This window comes from Amia ocellicauda, chromosome 9 (genome assembly GCF_036373705.1).
Source record: "Amia ocellicauda isolate fAmiCal2 chromosome 9, fAmiCal2.hap1, whole genome shotgun sequence".
Taxonomy (NCBI): Eukaryota; Metazoa; Chordata; class Actinopteri; order Amiiformes; family Amiidae; genus Amia; species Amia ocellicauda.
The window spans coordinates 6,089,616-6,112,500 of NC_089858.1; the positions used below are offsets into that span (position 1 = coordinate 6,089,616).

A 22,885-nucleotide genomic window follows, 5' to 3' on the forward strand; every position below is an offset into this window, starting at 1 on the left:
TTCATTAGCTCATGTGGGAGCTGAAAAATTCATAACTGTATGACCAGTGACAGATTTTAACTTCCATCAACATTAATGCATCGTGACATATGGGTTCAGAATTTTAATATACAATATTAAATCCTTTATAATATGCTGCTATGCATGCATTTACATGTTACCAGCCATATATCTAACATTTACATCTGATTAAGAAATTTAGCCACACTGTAAATACCTTCACAATACACGTGCGCACACACAAAAAGGACAAAACCAAAATAAGTAACAAACCACAAAAATGCATGAATAAGTCTCCTGGGGAGGAACGGGACACAAAAGGATTTTTTTTTATACTACAGACAAAAATTCTAAATACTGAACAACATAGGATGAAAGACATCACAAAAACAGCAAATAAACATACAGCCCCCCTTGAAGATAGAAGCAGTAGCTTACAACAATGCTAAAAACAGATGTGTACTGGAAAAGCAATTTTCTTTTCATCTGTTCACTGCATCATAAAGCAAGCTTATATTTAAATATAATGTAAACATGATCAAATTGCCTGTCACCTTGATTTCAGCCAATCCTCCGATTCAGAATTACAAACAATACTCACATATAAGGCACGCTCAGCTTAAACACAAAACAGCACACACTCCACAGAAAACAACAATGTGAGTGAAGCGTGCTGATGCATTTCAGGGGAGAGAGAGAGTCTTCTGAAGCATGCCTGTCTCAGTCTCATGCAGGCAACACCGAGCCTTTTCAAAGGAGTCTGTCGTTCAGTTTCTATCTTTTTTTCTCCCTGCCCCCTACCCCCCCACCGGCACTTAAGCCAGGATAATTAAGACACACATTCAAGTTGTTCTTCTTACCCAGAATCTGCTTAAGACGTCGTGTAGCCACTTTCAAATGCTTTGTCCTTCCCAGGTCTTCTCCCAATAGATAGTACCAGCCACTGATCTCCTGAGACAGTCAGATCAAAAAATAAATGAAAAAAGATTCATGTCATACCCTCATCAAAAAATTCAAGCTTTTTTTTGTTGTTGTTTTATAATTGTTACAGATCTGGGCTACTGTGGCGAAGACCCGAGACAGAGGGATAAAAAAAAAAAAAGTGCATGGGAGACCCCTTACAGAAACTCCACTGGTTTGTTCATTATTTAGCTGGAGACTTTCAAGCACAGATTGTGCCGTCTGGGAATAAGCGCAAGTTCAGTGTTTTCCAGCAGCTCATGCATCTGTTACAGCCTCAGAAGCCAGATGGGTATTTGTTATATAAAGGGAAGCTGGAGATGTCAAGCAGGTTTCCAATTTAATCCTGATAAAATGCTTATAGGCTATATAAGCATGATGACAAATGTAGCATAAACAATTACACTTTCCTCCCAGACTATTGGCATTCTGGTTAAATGGAAACTGAAATGATTGGAGGTTATGAAAAATTATCTGGCAAAAAAAAAAAAAAATGCATATTAATATATTCCCCTTCTTACATTTTTATTTTATTTTTTTATTAAAGCCTTTGGTCTTTAGTCACCTACAGATGGCTAAATAAATCACAAAGCATCCGAGTCAACGGATTTCCAAGAGATATCAGAGACCAGCAGGGCACACACTGGCACTGCTATTCTCATGTAAACTATTCAGAAGGCAGCCATCAGCACATTTGACTCCAAGTTGACACTGATTCTTTGTGAAGATTTCTGAACAAGGCTAAAATAGGGCAATTCTGTGGAGGGAAAACTCCTGCTGTGCCTTAAAAACCTCAACACATCAAGACAATTAAAAACACATATTTCTTGCTACATTAAAGGCAGACACTATTGTTTCAATGGAAGAGCATTGCAGCAAAAGGTGATTGACAAATACCCTCAGGTTGGATTAGTCAGCTTGCACAGAGCTACACTACACGCCTCAGTGCCAGAGCCCCCATTTAACCCTTTACAAGGATGAAAAGGAACTTATGGCCAAATGTTAATTGGGGAGAGAATTTCAATCAAAAAGACTTGCAAAAATGATTTTACAAATGTGAACTTGGCTACAAAGATGGCAAAGTTTTGTTCATAAAATATTAATCAACTAAGTTTTAAAAACCCTTAATATAGCAGGGGAAAGTGATGTTACACAAAGGTATTGATTCCGGTAGCTAAATTTTGCTGTGTAGAAATATACTTTGCACACAATAATTGACTTTCTTTGCAGATCAAAACATACAAAAAAAAATGACAAAGCCACACTGTGCAAAAATCAAAAATATATACAACCATACAATATACAGGAAGTAAAATAGGAGATGATACCAACTGTAACATGTATATAACTAATGCTGTTCTGACAGGTTAATTTGAATTAACTTGCTTTCATTTACATTAGTAAGACTGTGGAATCATCTTTTACATTCATTGGTCATTGCTAGTACTCGTGTTGTTCAAATTGCTGGCCCCAATGACCCCTTCCCCTGAGCTCTTAACCATGACTTGACAACTTGTCTGGAATTATTAGCTTACAATCTAGGATGTAGGACTTGTATTAACTGTATATTTTCTTATGTACTTTTGTAAATTTTAACTTGTAATTGTATTGTTTTGATCTGTAATGTTATACTGTATTGCAGTTTTATAGTGCTCTTATGTTTTGTAAGTCGCCCTTGATAAGGGCGTCTCCTAACAAATAAATACATGAATTAATAAATTAATACTAAGTGCCTGCAGTGAACTTCATTCTACAGGTTATCTACGGTCTACACATTACGTTTCGAATTAACCATAAACTTTACCTGCTTTAAACATAAATCAATTATTGAAATACTACATTTGTTACTAACCCTGTGTAAGTTTGTTGAGAAATGCCACCAATCCGGAGTATATTTCACAAATACACCTAGCTATAACATACTTTAGTACACTTTCTTCTACAAATCCATAGCCGTCATGCAAGAATGAAACGCTTGTATTACTATACATCCTGCAAAAAACACATACTGACTGACACAGCCTTGCGGGGGGGACAGTGGCTGAAACAAACGAAGGGGGACTTTGGTCTGGGGTGTGTGTGTTTCCGAAATGCGGGGGGAGGGTGGGGGTGCTAGAGAAGTGCGGTCTGGGGGGCGAAGTATGGTCGATCAAGACAAATAGGGCACTTCATGGAAAAAAGGGCAGTGGAATGCAAAGGGGCACCTCTGCCCCCCCACCTCTGCACATCCCTGCTGACTGACCTCACTAACTTACCTAACTGACACAGATCATAGAGAGAATAATCCATCTCTCCATCACCTTGTGTGACCACACTGTGAGAAAATATTTGTAATATCTGTAATATTTCATCAATCGTTCTAATCATCTTACAGCAATGTAAAAAAGACGGAATTATGTATGCACCTCACATGGTAACAGTTGCCCAGGAAGAAATGCTATCGGACCACCAGAGCGGAGGATTGGACTACAAGTCTCGAGAAGCTAATGTGACAGTACAGCAGTCTTGGGAAAAAATGAAACCAAAGTCATCCCAGGAATGCGTGTTTTGCTTTTTGCAGATGTAAACGAAGTGCAACTTGCGATTCAGATCTGACCATTTTTCTTTGGCCAACTGAATGGAAAGGTCAGGGCAGTATTCATCAGGCCAATGACATAGCTAATAACGGATATAGAGATCGTTTCTGAGATAGAGAGAACATGAGTGTATTGCACATTTCAGAGGATTTCACATACCAGCCAGCAGCTCTGTGCTCCTCACACTAGAAAAAAAGCAAAACACTTCAAGACATCACAAAAGATAAATCGGCACTGTAATTAAGTTTTCCAGTGGATATACTATATACTTTATAATGCCACGGTTTCCCAATAGATTGCATAATTTACCACACCTTTTCAATATTTTTTTTTATTAAATATGAGTATTCAATATGTATTACTGTACTTTACCTAAGGAACTGGTGTCTGAACACGGTCGAGGAAAGTTATGTAAGTTATGTCATTCACCCTAAATCGGTAAGCACAACAGATTGGGACCACAAAGTTATTGATCAATTAAGCAATTAACTTGTTCAATTAAGGGAATTCTGGTCATTGAGGGCTGAAAAGGGTAGTTCATTTTCTTTTCACCAAATCAAACTTACAATTCACCTGCTAAATGTATCACATTTAAATGGTTCCAGGTGCTAAGACATTGATAATTAAAGGTGACCTATAAAATCTGTCAAATAGAGGCCCTTGAGGATTGGGTTTGGACAGTACTGACCTACGGTACATCACATTGAAGGTTTCTAAATTTTAAAAAATGTAAAGGGGTTAAATACTCATTTACTTGCATGTGTGGCACTGGATCACAATATTAATCTACTGTAGGGGGGGGGGGGGCAAGAAAGCAATGTTTTCCATTTTAAAAACTCATGGCAACACTGGCTTCTGTCTCTGTTCGATCTGTATCATTAATATTGCAAATCTTCCTTCTCTCAGCAGTCTAGTTCAATTTTCCAAAGCATTTATACCATAACATTGTGCACATCTCTGCAAATTATACTAATGAAAGCGGATACTTTCCCATACAACCCTTCTGCAGTCTATTCTAACATCACACATTTATAAAATATAAATCCAAAGCAATAGGAGGTGTCTGGTACGAGCGAATATGCAGTCTCATACACATTTTAATACGGCACTATGTAATAAGCACAAGAACACCCTTTGTTTACTTAATTTAGTTTGAAAAGCTAAAAACACATCACTCTTCAATATCTAACAGAAAGTGAAAGCTCCTTGAATAATTCAATAAAAAAAGCTGAGAAAACCAACTTGGAAGCTGTGACATGAATTAAACCAGTGACATATTCTTAATCCAACACACATCCTGACACTTTCACTCCATACTCGACACTTTGAGGAAAAAAGGGAAGATTAATGGGAGGGGGGAGAAAAATAAATGACTGGCACAAGCAGTATTTTGAAAATGTGTTGCCCGAAACCCTTTTCCCAGCCAGATAAGAATCAGCATTTTTCTTTTGTGCAATGTGTTTCTTTGCCTCTCAATCTCCCACGCTTTGTGCTCCGTCTCTTCCTTTGTGCCAAGTGCTGTCGTTTGAACAGTGCAGGCTCTTAACTGCTCCCCGAGGAGAGCTTCTGTGTGTGTTGACAGTGAGGGAAAGAAAGAAACCCCAAAAAGCAATGTTCCCTCATTTAATACTTTATATAGTAAGATGTACAGTGATAACATGAGTCACTTCCAGCTAGGCAACAACATCAGTGATTAAAACCCTGAACAACAGGCATCTGTGTCTCTAGACTGAAGCAGTTTCACAACACTTGGATGAAATACTTTGATTGTTTTAAGGTTTATTATTCTTTCAAGGCAAATGAGGGCAGAGAGAAAAAAAAAAAACCTCCAGACTTACTCGTATAGTTACTACAGCAAAGGACGTCACTGTTTAATGATAACATTAAACATTAATCAAGTGTTTATTTAAGATTAAATGTACAGTGAGTTGGTAGACTTCAGCCACACCCAATTCATTTGACAATATGAGACTGTTTCACAGTCTGGTTAACAGGGGAGAAACAACATAAAAGGAATTGTAATGTTATTTATAAAGCAACTGGGAAATGAGGATGAGAATTAAAAAGATAGACAAGTTTACAAAAAGTATTGGCCACCAAGGGCTTGGAAAGTTCATCATCATTAGATTATTCTAGTACTCATAGCAGAGTGACTAGTGAAGAGATACATTTTGGGAGAATGTTATAGCAAATAAAACATTTGGAAAAAATTTACCTTAAAATTTAAAGACTCAAACATTGAAAATAAATGTCAAACACGATGGCAATGAATAAATCACTCAGTTAAAACATTTGTAATATGTATACTTTTATAAATTAAAAAATGTTTTGGCGAAGGTTTGTTGAAGTTTGATTTATAGTTGCAAATAATTACTTAACACAGGAGATAAGATAAGATCATGAAACTGTTATTCAAATACGTTTTATGATATAGGTATTTTTCAAGAAAAACCAAGACACAAATAATCCTAAATCAAGGGTTCATTCATTAACACGTACTACTAAAATCCTTGACATTATATAAAAAACAAAATACACAAAACAAATAATGAAAGTGCGTGTATATACCCATATTTCCGAGACCATGCGAAACTAGCCCTGTTCAAACACCTGAAGTAGTTTCTGCTGGAACTGACTGAATAGCAAACATGACCCACTCAAACGTTTCTTGTAAAAAGCTTCTAAAATGTGTTGAAATAAAGTCTAAATAAATACAATTATTGTATTGTGTTGAAAATTTAATTTACATCCTTTTTTCCTGGTGAGACAATATATATTCAGAGACAAGGAAAACAAACCCACCTTCTGACTAATACAGCACACTGTTTGGAAGACTTTCATTGCTTATCTTTATAAAAGATGGAACTGCATATCAGTACAAATAGAGCCATACTACGCTAAGAAGGTAACTGGGGTGGATGTCATATTCCAAAAAGATGACAAACCACAACATGCCTCCAAGAAAATGTCAAACTGGGCTTTTGGCTCTGAACTGGTTTCACATAAAGCTGCTGGATAAATGTTTTCTATAATAACGTGTGTGTAAAGCTAAACCATGGCAAATCTTGTTGAGTTATCCTTATGCATTGTACTGTACATTTAAACAGGTTGCATAAAGACAATAAGACACCTCCAGTAGTTGGACTAACATGTTAATAACACCCATAAAGGGATCTTAAAGCCATAGCATTGGGCCTCATAATTTATTAAGGGTGTGATTAAGCAAACAACAGTAATTGTTCAAGCACACATTTACAAAGTACAATGAGAAGGCATTACATGTACAGTGAGGGAAAAAAGTATTTGATCCCCTGCTGATTTTGTATGTTTGCCCACTGACAAAGAAATGATCAGTCTATAATTTTAATGGTAGATGTATTTTAACAAGTGAGAGACAGAATAACAAAAATCCAGAAAAACGCATTTCAAAAAAGTTATAAATTGATTTGCATGTTAATGAGGGAAATAAGTATTTGACCCCTTCGACTTAGTACTTGGTGGCAAAACCCTTGTTGGCAATCACAGAGGTCAGATGTTTCTTGTAGTTGGCCACCAGGTTTGCACACATCTCAGGAGGGATTTTGTCCCACTCCTCTTTGCAGATCCTCTCCGAGTCATTAAGGTTTCGAGGCTGACGTATGGCAACTCGAACCTTCAGCTCCCTCCACAGATTTTCTATGGGATTAAGGTCTGGAGACTGGCTAGGCCACTCCAGGACCTTAATGTGCTTCTTCTTGAGCCACTCCTTTGTTGCCTTGGCTGTGTGTTTTGGGTCATTGTCATGCTGGAATACCCATCCATGACCCATTTTCAATGCCCTGGCTGAGGGAGAGAGGTTCTCACCCAAGATTTGACGGTACATAGCCCCGTCCATCGTCCCTTTGATGCGGTGCAGTTGTCCTGTCCCCTTAGCAGAAAAACACCCCCAAAGCATAATGTTTCCACCTCCATGTTTGACGGTGGGGATGGTGTTCTTGGGGTCATTCCTCCTCCTCCAAACATGGCGAGTTGAGTTGATGCCAAAGAGCTCGATTTTGGTCTCATCTGACCACAACACTTTCACCCAGTTCTCCTCTGAATCATTCAGATGTTGGCAAACTTCAGACGGGCCTGTACATGTGCTTTCTTGAGCAGGGGGACCTTGCGGGCGCTGCAGGATTTCAGTCCTTCACGGCGTAATGTGTTACCAATTGTTTTCTTGGTGACTATTGTCCCAGCTGCCTTGAGATCATTAACAAGATCCTCCCGTGTAGTTCTGGGCTGATTCCACACCATTCTCATGATCATTGAAACTCCACGAGGTGAGATCTTGCATGGAGCCCCAGACCGAGGGAGACTGACATTTATTTTGTGTTTCTTCCATTTGTGAATAATCGCACCAACTGTTGTCACCTTCTCACCAAGCTGCTTGGCGATGGTCTTGTAGCCCATTCCAGCCTTGTGTAGGTCTACAATCTTGTGCCTGACATCCTTGGACAGCTCTTTGGTCTTGGCCATGGTGGAGAGTTTGGAATCTGATTGATTGATTGCTTCTGTGGACAGGTGTCTTTTATACAGGTAACGAGCTGAGATTAGGAGCACTCCCTTTAAGAGAGTGCTCCTAATCTCAGCTCGTTACCTGTATAAAAGACACCTGGGAGCCAGAAATCTTGCTGATTGATAGGGGATCAAATACTTATTTCCCTCATTAACATGCAAATCAATTTATAACTTTTTTGAAATGCGTTTTTCTGGATTTTTTTGTTGTTATTCTGTCTCTCACTGTTAAAATACACCTACCATTAAAATTATAGACTGATCATTTCTTTGTCAGTGGGCAAACGTACAAAATCAGCAGGGGATCAAATACTTTTTTCCCTCACTGTATATCAGGGATGCCAGCAAAAGGACTTTACCAGGTCTGTGCATCGTCAATCTGTTTGCCCTGAACTCTTCCTATTATCAACTTCCGAGGGCTTTTAAAATGCTACCGTTTTCCCACAACACACAAAAATGCAAAAAGGCTAAAGTTTCTGCCATAAAAAGAAGACTGAAAAGCATTAAATGTGATTATTGAAATTTTGTTTTGAAGGGGCATGTTATGGTATTTTTTTTGTCATCTATTCAATGCAAGCAAGCTGTAAATCAGAAAGAGATAAATAAACCCAGTATTTAATTTTAAAAAGGACATAGCATTTATTTTAGGTCTTAGAGCAGCAATGATAACATGGAAAAACTATGTGCATCTACTATATAGCTTTAGATTTGTACCTTTAAATCGTTTGGTTAAAAACAAATAACTAGATCACACATTTCTAAACATAACAGACCCTGAATTAGACTCAATCCTGTTTGTTACATAGAGTTATTTTAATAAGTGTTTAAATTAAAATCAAGTGACAAAGCAATAGGTTTCATGGGATATATAGAAGTAGTATAATATGGCCAAACACATTCAAACCCTTTACTTTTCAATGACGGAAGGTAATCCAATCAGATTCCTATGTACACTGAACTGTGAACATTAAATGAAACATTCCCTGAGCTAGAAATAAATAAAACATTCACTAGAAGAAACAAAATATGATTTATTCACCTTGGGAAAACAGAGTAAAATAAAAATAAAATAAAAATAAAAATCTTTAACACTCATTGATAAAAAAAAAAAGTTTGTTTCCTTTGGATTGGGAATGCACAAGATTTCCACTGACCTTTTCTGGGGTTATGAGAGATCGGACACCAAAGCTCATGCAGCCAAGCAGCTCGCTTTGTCTGTGGAAAGAAAAAAGAAAAGAAATTAAGAGATCTTGTTAAGGAACCAAAGGAAACCTAACACACATCCAAAAATATGGATCCTCACCAATTCAACTTCTTCAATATGCAACAACAAAATGACAACCTGCAGTCATCTATAGTGTCAAAACTACTTATGATTTTGTCAAAACAAAATATTTAAATTCAGAGATTTTAAAAGTGCAACAGAAGTGCAAGTCATAATGTTCCTTGATACTCAGGAAAAAGATAATGCCAGCTTACATTACTTTCTCATACATGATTGGATTCTAGATTGAAAATGCGTGTCGGGGGAAAACAAGGCAGCTCTTCTCACTTCATGTTCAGTCATCTCATGATCGTAGCTGTAGAAGAGTGGATGTTAGATAAATTATTTATGTCTCAGGACTACAATTCTTCAATGCACAGCAGTTTGTGTGATGCTTAAACAGGCATTTGAACTAGGAGAAAGATTGCTGTGTGGCAGGCATCCAAAATTCTTCAGCACAGTCTTCTCAGAGGAGCGACAGCACTAGCAAAAGACAGTAGCCTGACAGAGTTTCCAGAACTTGCTATGAACACTTTAAGGCATCTTTCATGAAGAGCAAGTCTGGGCAGTCAGACCCCTAGGGGAGGAAATGACCTGAAAAAGATGTACTTAATTAATGGTAGATTTCCTTTCAGCATTATCAGCTTTTGTCCATCCACTCCCTCTCCAAGATGTGTCAGCATTATTTTTCCAGGTTATGGCAAAATATCTCATCTCTTCCCATCTGCTGTGTCCTCTTTTTGGTCATTTTCCATCTCTTCAGATCCATTCAATAGCTTATCTGATCTGTTCTTGCAATGCGTCTGCCCCCATTTTAACATCTTCATGGTATTAATGATGTCACGCACCTTTGTTTGCTCTATGATCCAAGAATTTGTTTCTCTAGCTGTTCCATTCTATTCCAAGAGTACATCGGTGTCATTATTGCATTTCATGAGCAAGGTTTGGAGCCATAGAGCACTGGCAGTATGCACTGGACTAATACAGATTCCCTTTCAATGCTGTGCTGTTTCTACAACTTCTACAACGCCATCACATTTTCACTCATGATTTCTTTTGCAAGATGTCCATCTGCTCTGATGTTGGCAAATATACATTAGTAAATATTTGCAAATAATTAGCCTGCTCCCTTGCACAACTTAATGGGTTTCTTGTTCACATTTCTACAGGTTGACAACCTTATCAGACACTTCTCTGAGTAGTGATAACACACCAAGCTGACAGACTAGAACCAGCCCACAAATACAACCATAAAAGAGTAGAATTCATGTAATGCTCTTGTTTTGTTTTCCCCCAGCTGCTTCCTGAGCCGAGCGTTACAGCTGCCAGGTTTTACAGGTCTTTAATTACTGCAAATTCCTCTCACACACAATTTGCTCACATAAGCACTGATTTGCCAACTGTTCCAACGTTGCCTTGATTAATTTGGAAAGAGAATTGCAACACATTGTTTCAAATTAGTTCCAAGCATTAATAAATCAGTGTTTTGTTTGTTTGTTTTTCTCCCTCCAGAAATCACACCATGTGCCTGGTGTGGACGAATGCACCTTACCGTTTGTAGCTGCATCTCTCCTAAGTGTATTCTATGAGAGCAACGCAAATGTTGTGCTTGGACGTCAAAAGAAAAGAGCCCTGGGGTGAAAATGAAACATCGTCCTCTACTGGATGTGAGCAAGAAAGAGAGCATACCCTTATATTCTATATTTAGACAGAAAACACATAATACAGGCTATTTCCTCATTCATGCAGTGCATGTTTCTTTCAGCCAGGGCCATATTTGGCATTCTCCTTTATATTGCTTTTTCATACTTTTTAACATTTCCGGTTTCATTCACCCTGTCAACTCTGTTTGGCCAGAAGAGACAAATGTTTATACTAATGAAGATAATGTGGTTATATCCTCCTTTACTGTAGAGCAGGGTTAGTCAATAGGTGGACCGCGGGCCAAATCCAGACCACCAGACGCTTTTGAATGGACCATTAGAATAATTTAAATTAACTTATTATCATGATTGTTTTTTTGTTTTTATATATATATATATATATATATATATATATATATATATATATATATTGTTATGGAGCTTTGTCACACTGAGTGCTTGTTATGATGTGGAACCTAGTAGCAGCCCTTCCTGGTTATTAGCCGATAGGATGTTATGTATTAATATCGGATGTCCTATATAGAGCTCATGTTCTGGTTAGTTAGTTGTTGATTGCTCACAGATTCCCGGTTCAGGCATCTCTGGACATGTTCTGGACTAGGGCAAGAGTGTCACTTTGTACTCGTAAAAACACAGGTATTAGGTTCGTGTTCCTGATTTCTATAAATAAACAGCTAAACTGCGGATTGTTTGACATGTGAACATATTTCAACCTCGCCTCCAAAATATAAAAGTGCATACACACAACCGGAGAGGGGGGCTCAGGGTGCCACAGCTTGTATTCACCTAGAAACTCCTACATCAGGGGTGGAAACAGCTTATATCCAGTGAAGACGCATATTTTTAGCAGGCGCACAAATAGATAATTGTGCATCCTCACCCATTACAGAACTCCACCGAAATAGATCCGTGATTGACAAGCACCAGAAACCACATCTAGTTTGTGTGTATAATCTCGGTTAATATGTGATTTTTCACTGGCGATATGTGGTTGTGAGTCAAATATATGTTTGAGTCCAAATCTGCCTGATTTCATGGAGATTTTGAGCTAAGTTTTCCAACTTCGGAATTCCTCAAACGTCTTTGCCATCAGTTTGCAACATTCATTTTGAACAGTGGACAGTGATAAAGGGAAGTGGTAAAGACTTGAATCTAATAAGAAACAAAATGCTTGAAAGTTTCTATTTTGTTTATATATACCTACAATAATCTAACAAAGCAAATAAAGTGTTCTGAAAGCACTTATACTTATATGTACATCTATTTAAACATTTTATTTTTATACTTTGTCAAATTAATGTACTAAATATAAGCATTACTAATTCACAGAATTGTGTGTGTGTTGGAAAGGAGCATTTGGAGGTGTGATTTTGTTTCCCCCCTCTGGAGTCTGGACCTTGACTTGACCTTGACCTTGAAATTTGGAGCCGGACAAAAAATAATTCACTACCCCTGCAGTAGAGTTTCTGCATTTCTGAGAGTACTGTGAGCTACTACAGAAAACCAAGTGTTAAATAAAATAGGATGTGGATTTTAATTGCACGTCTGACTGATGCGCAGGGAAGGGCCTACATTTTCAATAAGACTCATCTGAGAGACGGAGTACATTGTGGCAGCACTGACAGCTTGAGTTGCATGAATTACAGGAAACTCTACAGATTTGACTAGATTTCCAGTCTCAGCCAGCTTTTCTAAAACACAGTACAGAGACATGAATGCACTACCGGGAGAGGCAGTCCCGATTCCAGACTGTCACCAAAAGCCTCTTCTGACCGTCCCCATCCTTTATGGAACTGCAAACGAAATGAGGACAAAAATAAACAACAAAACCAGAAATGGAAGATCAAAAGAAATATGTTCTGATTTTGAAGAGGACAGAGGAAGACCAGGCGAGGGTCCTGGATTAACATCTGCCTGCTGAACATACATTTTCTGAGGTCAAGCAAAGAGAATGAGATGGCAAATACAGTCACCTATCAAATGCTATTACTACGAATGTTATTGCTGAGCAACTGTGATGCTCAGGGAAGGGAAGGGGGAAGGGGGGGTTATATCCTGTCATTTTTTTTTTGAAGCACTTCTGCAGAATTTAACTGTCAAAAACTGAAAGGTGGAAGAGCATTTATATTTAAAATAGAGGCATTAATCCAGAGAGACAGTAAAGGGGGGTCAACAGATGACCCTTCCGATGCCTCACCAAACCAAGTCACATTTTATACCCAAAACATCACTTTTACAAGATTCTAACACAATGACGACTGAAAATTGTATTTTCCATGTAACTGCTCCAAGGTCTGGAGTTACTCTTGTTACTGTGACAATGGTATGTGCTTTTCAATTATAAATGACCCATGTCACACACCTGCTTCCAAATACATTCTAAGCTCCCTCTAGACTTGTAAGAGCATCACCTCAATGCAGTGCTTTATAATTTAGCTCTCCCATTAAACACGGCTGATGTCACCGGGCATTAGAGATGTTTATGTTCCGCGGTCAGATTGTTCTGTATCGTCTGTGTTCTGTAGCCCTGGCAGCTTTATGGGAAGAAGCAATTACTCACAACACAAAGGTCTCATGAAACACTGGATTTTTACAGTCTGGCACAGTCTTTGACTTCTGGCGCTTTTCACGGTCCAAATCAGGAACAATTGCCATCTGAAAAACAATAAGTTAAAAATGGTCTTCAGTGCAAGCTGGAAAATTAGAAAATAATTTTGCTATCAATTTCTATTTCATTACAAGAGTGAGTACTGATTGTGATCACTGCAGACCTACTGTTCAGCCCTCAGGTTTGCTGCTAATGGTATTATGTTCCACCTAAATACTGTACAATGTTCAGTTCCAGTGTCCCACTATTGTGGAGAGCCTGGCTCCTTTTGCTTAGATAAATATTGCATTGTATTTTTAATTCACTACATCATAGCGATGTTCACACACTACAAATGCCTACTGTACAATGTAGAAGTAATAACACAACAAATGGCAATTCAAATATAATGTACTGCTTACCTTAGATTGTTCTATACTTCAGGACAATATTTTATTTTTAAATCTGGATGTCACTTGCACATTAAGCCAGTATATTGAAAAGAAACATCTTCAACACAAGTCATATGACCCCTTTGTTTATACTGAACTCCGATGAAGAATGCAGTGATGTAGAAATCAAGCTTACACCAGAGCAGATCAGACGTTGTAAACAGGCTTGTTATGTTATGAGACAGACACCTGAATTAAATTTATTGAGCTACTCATCAATGGGGTAATGCAAGCAAACTGTGCAAAAACAGACAATTTGAAATGCTAATGACATATAAAGCATAAGGCTAAAAATAAAGCTTTAATAAAAACTATTTTTTGGGGAAATCCTCTATAGCCTTCATTAATCCATGGTGGGGGACACTGCTGTTGTACCCTTGAGCAAGGTGCTTTATCTGGATTGCTCCAGAAAAAAAAAAAAAAAAAAAAAAAAGCTGTATAAATGGATAGTTGTATGCGAAAATAATGTGATTGTAATAATTGTATGTGGCCCTGTATAAGGGTGTCTGCTAAGAAATATTTGAACATGGACTCGAACTGGATATTGTGAAAACCGCATTTAAAATAAAACCTCAATAAACATTCAGAGTTTAGCACAATAACCCCCGTATTACAAAATCTCATTAAATCCATATTTTGCAGAGCTCTGAAAATAAGCTCCTAAAATCCCTGGTGCTGTTCATGATACCATTGATTCAAAGCAGATAAAGCAAATAAATGTACAATCAAAACACTGAAGTCAAGGAGTGCAAAACCATTAACAAAAAGCTGTTAAGAGCTCTGTGACAGGGAATAAAAAGGGAGAATGCAATTGTACTAGAAAGACTTTTGTCTTCCATCAGACTGAGCAGAGTTGTTATGGAGAATGTGGCGTGACAATTTTAACATCACATGCACAGTAATCACCATTTAAAAATGAACCCTTTGATGACAATTCATAATGCTCTCTTTGATATAACCATTGTAATTTATGATTAGGCCTATATAAGTATTCCCAAAATGCATTTAAATAAGGTCTCATTCTATACTTCTAAAAATAAATGATCATTTTTTTAAATTAGATACATGCCCAGCTATAGAGTTTAAAAGCTCATGAAACCAGCAGCTTACCTTGACATAAGAATCGCACGTCCGGTATTCTTTACCCATGAGTCCTTTGGCTTCCATAACTGCGGACGTTAAAATATGTTTAAATACAATCGCTGTTCAGAGTACAAAAACACTGACTGACTGTAGTAGACTACACTGAACTTTTAATGCTTAATATTAGAACGCAATAGCAATATCTGTCTGCCAGCTTTAATAAAGACACTTATTTTTTGGTTGTGAAAAGTCAAAGCACTTGTTTTATACGCGATATTACTTCATAAACCAAGAAAACTGAATAGCAGGATTTACCACAATGAAAACAATGACTTGCATAATATTAAAAATGAATAGAAAATCCCTCCCTTTCTCCCCTTTCATCTGTTGTACAAACTGGCTTTTATAAAAGTACATGAACTAAGCTCCCAAACATTTGAAATCATTAATAACATGTATTTCAATGAAAAATACAGTATATTTGCTCCTGCATTCCTGTCTCAAAATCCTTTAAAAATCCTTCCTTGTACTTGTTCTGATGCAGAGACTAATTTAATGCATCTTCAAAAACAGCAGTAATTGTTTAATGATTTCTACACAACCTTGGTGTAAGGAAAAAATCTAAATGTATTATAATATTGCAACAAAGGGAGTACCTGCAGGGTGAAGCTCAGATCTAATAGATTTGCCATTGGCTCTTGAGAGTCAGTAAGGTATAAAATGTACTGGTATACTACTTCCCAAAGGCTATTTCATCTAAACTCAAGTCAACACAATGCGACAAATGATCATGTACTGTTACAGTTGCCCCTGGACAGACTGACCCTGAATTAAGGTATAAACAGCAGATGAGGATAGAAGACTCCTTAACATTCATCTGTATAGCACACAAGTTAAACACTAGATGGAAATTACTTACTATGAATCACAATGAGACCATCTTCAGCGGTGATGGACAATTTCAGCTGCCCTGTAGATGAAACACAGAGATCCAGTAAAGCAGGGGCATATTCAAAAATGTATTTTAACCTCCTGCCATCTCACAGAGCCATTTCATTTCAATGTCACCTATCGCAGTGCTAAAAATCAACCATTTTGTATTTACACTTGCAAAATGTTTGATTTAATGTACATTACTGGAGTTAAAATATGAAAAGTCGTACATAGAGCATTCAATCCAGCATCCAAATTCTAAAGCTTTGCGATTCACTAGAAGTCAATTTCTGCTCTACATCATTATGTTTCAATACTGATAGCAACTTATTGTCATTAGAACCATAGTCAATTGCTTATCTTACGAGCACCAATATTACACACAACTTTCTTTACACAAAGAAACCTCCGAAAACCATGTAACTTTTACGGTTTTACACAGGCACTGCCCAGATAGAACCCACAAATGGCTGGGTAATATTTAAAAGGCAGTTGCATTTGTCACTAGCATACATAATCCTTACATTACTGCAAAATCATTCAATATTAATGATTCATGCCAAGCTTTATGCTTCTGAAGATGCATAGGAGACATCCTTATTTTATAGTGAGACAGATGGCTTTTCGTAATTATATCTATAGCCGGCTCCTCAGTAAAAGCTTGCAGCAATGTTATTCATAATTTCATTTATAATAACCATAAAACATCTTTAACAAAAGAGTCTTACAAGGAGACCTTTTTGAATACGATTCCCAAGATAGAATTTGAAGAGTAATTTAATAGAGCGTGGCAAGGAATGTACAACACTGTGAGAGTAGGGTCAGCCTAAATTGCTTGTCACGGTACCACAGAGTATAATTCAGAGTTTATACTGTAAGAGACTGGATTTCAATCGTTTTTATTCACCCCTGTGATACACATTTTTATGCTTCTTCTTTTCTGTGGCTAGTCAGTAACTGCTTTCAGGAAATTGTGAAAAAAACTGAATAAAATAATTTAGAATTTGAACTTAAAGTATTTGTAGTTTTGTTTGTCAATAACTTCCCACCTATCCTTTCATTTTCAACTTCAATTTTCTGAATGCTGTGTAGAATCATAAGTAGCAATGATGCACAAAGTCCTATATAAAAAAAAGGCTTATGACATTCTACTATAAATCTTATCCTGAAATATGCATACTAAAAAATAAACCCTGCAAATTCCATCCCAATGAAATCTCTCAAAGTAATAAAGTCCACAGTCAAACTAAATGTTCATTATACAGCCTCTGTATGTATGTGAATGTGTGAAGTCTTAAAGTTGCAGTGACAGCATCACATGCTCAGACTATACCATTTAAAACAGGTAGGCAGGAACCTAGGGATACTGTGTGAATGCAATTCAGAGAGAGAATGGGCAAGACAAAAGATTAAAGCAACTTAACAGAGCATGGCAGTTGGCTTCAGACGCACCTGTACGAGAATGTCAGAAACTGCAACCCTGCTAAGGTTATCGCACAAGACAGTGATGTATCGAGAATGGACCACCACCCAAAAAACATCCAGCCAACGATGGTCCTGTGGTCAGAAAGAGCTCTTTGATGAGAGAGACCAACGGAGGCTCACAACTTGTGCAGAGTGATGGAATTGCTACAGTCAGTCAAATAACAGCCGAGTACAACAGTGGTGTCTAACTCGTCGTACCCTCTCACAAATGGGATATGGCAGCCAATGACCTAATAGAGTGCCACTGTTGTCAGCGATAACAAGAAACTGTTGCCGTGGGCTAAGGAACTCAAACTCTGGACAATGGAGTATGGCCAACACCGCTTCTTGTGATGAATCACGGTACCCTCCGTTTCACACTGATGGGAGGACCAGGATATGGCAAAAACCACAGGAGTCCATGGATCCATCCTGTCAGGTGTCAACGATGCAGGCTGGGGGTGGCAGTGTGGGGTGTGTTTTTGTGGCACACATTGGGTCCCTTGATACGAATGCCACAAGATACGCGAACATCGTAGCCGATCAGGTGCATCCCTTCATGGCAGCAATGTATCCATCTGCTTATTAGTTTTTTCAGCAGGATAATGTTCCATGCCAGGATTGTCCAGGAATGGTACTGGGAACATGACAGTGAATTCAGCTCACTGTAGTACGGTTGAACTAGAGCTTCTGAGTCTATGGCTGTGCATATAAGTGCATATTTTTAAAGTTTCAAAAGGAATAGTCTGCATTATTTTTTCTGATGATACATTTTCGTTCTTTTATAAGTTCTGTTTTGAGTTGTGTAATGAAGTGGATATATTATTTCAGTTTCCTAGTCTGTCTATACACTGCATTTTGTTGACAATGATGGATTCTGAAATGTATTTATCAGTTATATGCCAGTGCATCTCACATTACACATGCTGTGGGACATCTGTAGAGAAAATAAGCCTTTCTTGTTAAGCATCACTTCTATTTGTAAATCACTCACGAATCAGCTTTTCTTGTGTGGCTGGGGACGGGTTAAGCTATACACCCAAAAGACTTAAATTCAAGTTAAACATACCAGTATGTCATTATTAGCTTCTTAACTCTAGACCTTTGTTTTGTATAGGCCACACGAGGGTTGCTAAACTGTGATAAATTGATCCTATTGTTCACTCCAAACAGTGTAATCCGTTTTTCAAGTTTCTGTTGTGATAGAGAATGGTTACACTTTGCATTTAGTGCATGACAGTGATGACACTAACAATAAGATACCAGTAAGGGAAATCTATATAATAGATTTTAAGCTGCTTACGAGTATTACTGAGCTATTTAAATGTGACATTTAAAAGTGTTTGTGATTGTTTTGTATTTATTTATGATTTGGTTTCTATTCAGTAAAAGCGTTTGGTTCACATTCTTTTGTGTAAAGTAACATGACTTACATGAAGGAAAATTGGATGTCTGCATTGTGGAATTATTTGTCTAGTCAAGCATAAGTTAGGTTTGCAGTTGTATTAAGATGCTTCAAGCAGTTTTGTGGTTTACTATCATTCATAAATAAGTATTTTCATATTTGCACACTGTCAAGTGTTCTAAAGATCAAGCTAGTATGATCTCTTTCTATACAATATCACACATATATGGCCAAACTTCCACCACCGATTCATTTGGTATATGTTTGTTGTTGTGTTTGTGTTTATAACAAATGTAAAGTTTGAATACACAAGTCAGATTAACCTCCTTATCAAACTATCAAAATCAGGCTCCGATTTAGGAATAAAATATTTTGGATGATGTAATTTTTTTTATAGAATAATTGATGTCACTTCCTTATGAAGAGGGTTCAGTGACAATCTTTAATGTGATTATAAATGGATTGTCTATTTGTACTAGGTAGAGAAAAGAAAAACAAACCGAATAGAGAAAATCGTTTTAAAAAAGCTTTCAAGACAAATGAATGAGAACAGTTCTGACAAACTGAAATTTCCACTGCAGTGCCATATTTTGTTTATTACTTTAATTCAGCTACAGAGGGGAACAAAAAACTAAAAAAAATATATATATGTTGATGATGGTTTGTGTTGCAGTCTAGAGCCCATTTGGGATCTCTAACAGTACCAGTTGTTTTAGCCCTTGTGTTGAGCAAGTTATCAACAGCTCTCAGTGATGAAAGGTAGGATACAAAGATGCGTCAAGTTCTGGTTTGGGGTTTTCTTTCAGATCATTGTTCTACAAGAAGCTTTAAAAAAAAAAACACAAGAGCAGAACCATCAGCATTTAAGAACTCTCTCAGTGCTAAGTCAAGTTCAGAAGAAGAATCCATTAGACTAAACGATCTCTCATTTGCATCAAATTACTCCCAAAAGCAATAGTGCTCTCGAAACAACTAATTCACTGAAGGATATTGCATAAAGCAATGAATATAATTAAATTATAATTTTGATAGACCTAAATGTCTTTTGAAGCTACAACTACTGCTTTCAAATATTAAAATACAGACCACATAATCATGAAGTCAGCTTTTATTCCCCTTAATAAAGGTGAGACCTTTACTCCCAAGAGTCTGTTTTGTCAAACAAGAAGTAAAAGCAAAAGAATAACTAAACTAAATGCTTCACTTGGTACTAGATTTATGGAAATTTGTTTTGTTTTTTCCTAAAATAGATTCCAACATTTTAAATTTGTAAAAACATCACAATAGCATCTACAATAACAATAATAGCTTGTTTTAATATAGCACTTCTCATCCTAAAGGAACTTAAATACTTTACAATTTGAAGGGCACTCACTTGAGTGTGACGTTTAATAGTTTCTCCAGAAAAAAATAATAAATGAAGAACCTAATGAAGAAAAAAAAAAAAAAAAAAACTTTTAAAATGGTACAAATTATTATTTTCAGAGATGTACCTTTGGGTGAAAACAGTGAATTCAGATATGGGGAAGTATTTTGCTCTACAGCTTCACAACATGCATTAATTTAAACTCTAAAAGGATTTGATATACAAATAGGGCTGAAACAAAAACAAAAGGGACTGACTTTCTGACTGTGATAGAAAGGGATTGCTTTTTGTTTGGGGTTTTAATTAGGTTGGGGGGGAATCTAAAATTGAAAATCAAACTGCTGATCTCCAGCCTGAAAGAATCATAGGTTTTTATGCATCATGTTTGGGTTTCTGAAATCATGTTCCATTTGTAACCCAGATACAATTCTTACAAACAGGAAGCTGTTAAGCTTTAAATTAGGGAGTAACTGGATGTTCCACCTTGATTGACACTCACTGAGAAGACGAGAGCATCCATTTTGGAATGAGCTGCTAGTCTTAAACTTTAGATTGCTTAAAATGTAGTAAATACATTGTATCTACACTGGAAAGGTGAAATTAGTCCTGAAGATATCTTCCAACTGAATAGACAGATTCCTTTCATTAAAAAAAACCTGGTCAGGTTTTTTTTTTTTTTTAACGGAGTTAGAGTCTCCTGAAATGGAGTGGCGAGTCAACCTTATTGGACTACGATTCACCTTGCTCTTTTATTTTCTTGGATTTTTCCTTTTGGATTTCAAAGACTTTAACAATGGTCCTCTGATCTCTACAAGTGGTAGGAGTATTGAGCTACACTACACACACAGTCACAAGGACATTTTTTCACTGGGACTTCGATTTTTTTATTTACACAATACATTTTATTTACCTGTACAGGGTATATTTTACCATGATAAAGCAATATACTATAATTACTGTGCTGGTTGTTTAAGACAAAACTGTACTGATGCTCTTATTATTCTGACCTCTCCTACGGACCTAGGAAGAAATGGTGGGTTATACATTCAACATGGTCTCTAAGAAATGCAGAACAAGAATGTAATCTGACAAATGTTCTGAAAATCATGCACTGAAAACAAAAAAATAAAAAAACTAGTAGAGGAATATGGTGACCCTTAAGAAAAACAAGCATTCGGATTAAATATTTTCCTTAGAAAACCTCTGCCGTGTCTATACTCAGTGGTACAGTCCAATCACGTTCACAAAGTCTATGTCAGGCAATTAAAAGGTTTATGATTATGCAGCATGCAATGCAGTGGTAGACCTGATACTGGAAAATTCTACCAGCAAATCTGTACGGCACGTGTGGTAATACAAAAGATTATATACACGGTTAACTGAAGTCAATAGATATGCTTTTTGGTGCAGAAGCAGACTTGAAAAGATAATTTAGAAATTGGTCTATAATGAAAAAACATTACATTTCCTGATCAATTGAAAATAGAGCAAGAAAATATGTTTGTTACATTAATTATGCAGGTATGATGAAGGACATATTTCCCCATAGAAATACAAATCCTGGAGACTCAGGATGGAAAAAAGCTTTTCCAACATTAAGATTTAATTGTTAGCACTGAAAGCCCCACAGGGATCGTCGTTCAAAGTTGTTGTGGAGTTGATGACCAAGAAGCAGAGAAGGCCACTGCATTCCATGGCAACAGAGGTTATTACTTCCAAATAAACATCAAGTTAATTTCATGAACAGGGTCACAGGACTTACTCAAGCTCAAATAAAAAGTGCCGATTTGATGAAAGCTTTGGAGTGGCATGGACCAGAAACGCAGAGGATCCTTTTTTCTGCACTAGGCAGTTACAACAGGACTGCGTGATGGTGCTGCTGGAGTTTGCCATTGTGGATTCAGTCCGAAGAGCACTGGTCTAACTTACACCACCCTCCAGGCATTGGTCCGGCCCCTGCTAGAGAGGGTGCTCGGCAGCAGATCATCTTTTGGTGGACATCAAGTCTCAGCTGCTGGTGTTCCAGGAAGGTGTGTAAACAGAAGCTTGGGAGAAGCTTGCCTGGGAGGGCATACATGTTACAGAATCCAGCCCTTCCTATCAGTGAGCTTTGCAGTCACCATAAACACCATATTTATTGCAGTTTAAGACAGTTCATTTCCAAATCTTGTGTACAAAGGGGCTTGTTTGTAAATAGTCTCCAGTAGGCTTGTAAAAGGACAAGCAAGTATCTGGCAGGAGAGCAAAGTGCATTTAGTGACCGCATTCTTCTCCATGTATTCTCTCATCTGCGTTTCAATTAGGAGCCAGGCTTCCTGGTGCCAGAACGCGCCTCGGCACAGCTTCAAGCCTTCAGGGCTTCAGGGCTTCGAAGGGCACGGAGCATTGCATCTCCATGACGACAGCAGCACACAGAAATGTCGGAACAGCAATGCGATGGTGGGAAAGATGATAATAGCAAGACTGGAAACAAACAAACAAAGCCCTGGCTTAACCCAAAGCTAAATCTAAATGACCAGTGAGTCTAAATCTACAGACTCCTTAAATAACAGAGGTCTTGAGTTTTCAGGCCACGCTGCCATTCAGTTCTGTCGG

General features: G+C 37.4%; 1 protein-coding gene across 1 annotated transcript in view; it reads right to left on the reverse strand.

Annotated features, from left to right (window-relative positions):
* LOC136758465 (regulator of G-protein signaling 3) overlaps nucleotides 1-22,885 on the reverse strand; it is a 217,529-nt gene that overhangs the window by 159,609 nt on the left and 35,035 nt on the right. The window contains exons 4-9 of the mRNA XM_066712845.1: nucleotides 16,042-16,092; nucleotides 15,150-15,208; nucleotides 13,561-13,655; nucleotides 12,725-12,793; nucleotides 9,227-9,287; nucleotides 861-951 (exon numbers count right to left, since the gene is read on the reverse strand). Coding sequence (XP_066568942.1) covers nucleotides 861-951; nucleotides 9,227-9,287; nucleotides 12,725-12,793; nucleotides 13,561-13,655; nucleotides 15,150-15,208; nucleotides 16,042-16,092 — 426 coding nt within the window. The remainder of the gene's footprint in view (nucleotides 1-860; nucleotides 952-9,226; nucleotides 9,288-12,724; nucleotides 12,794-13,560; nucleotides 13,656-15,149; nucleotides 15,209-16,041; nucleotides 16,093-22,885) is intronic.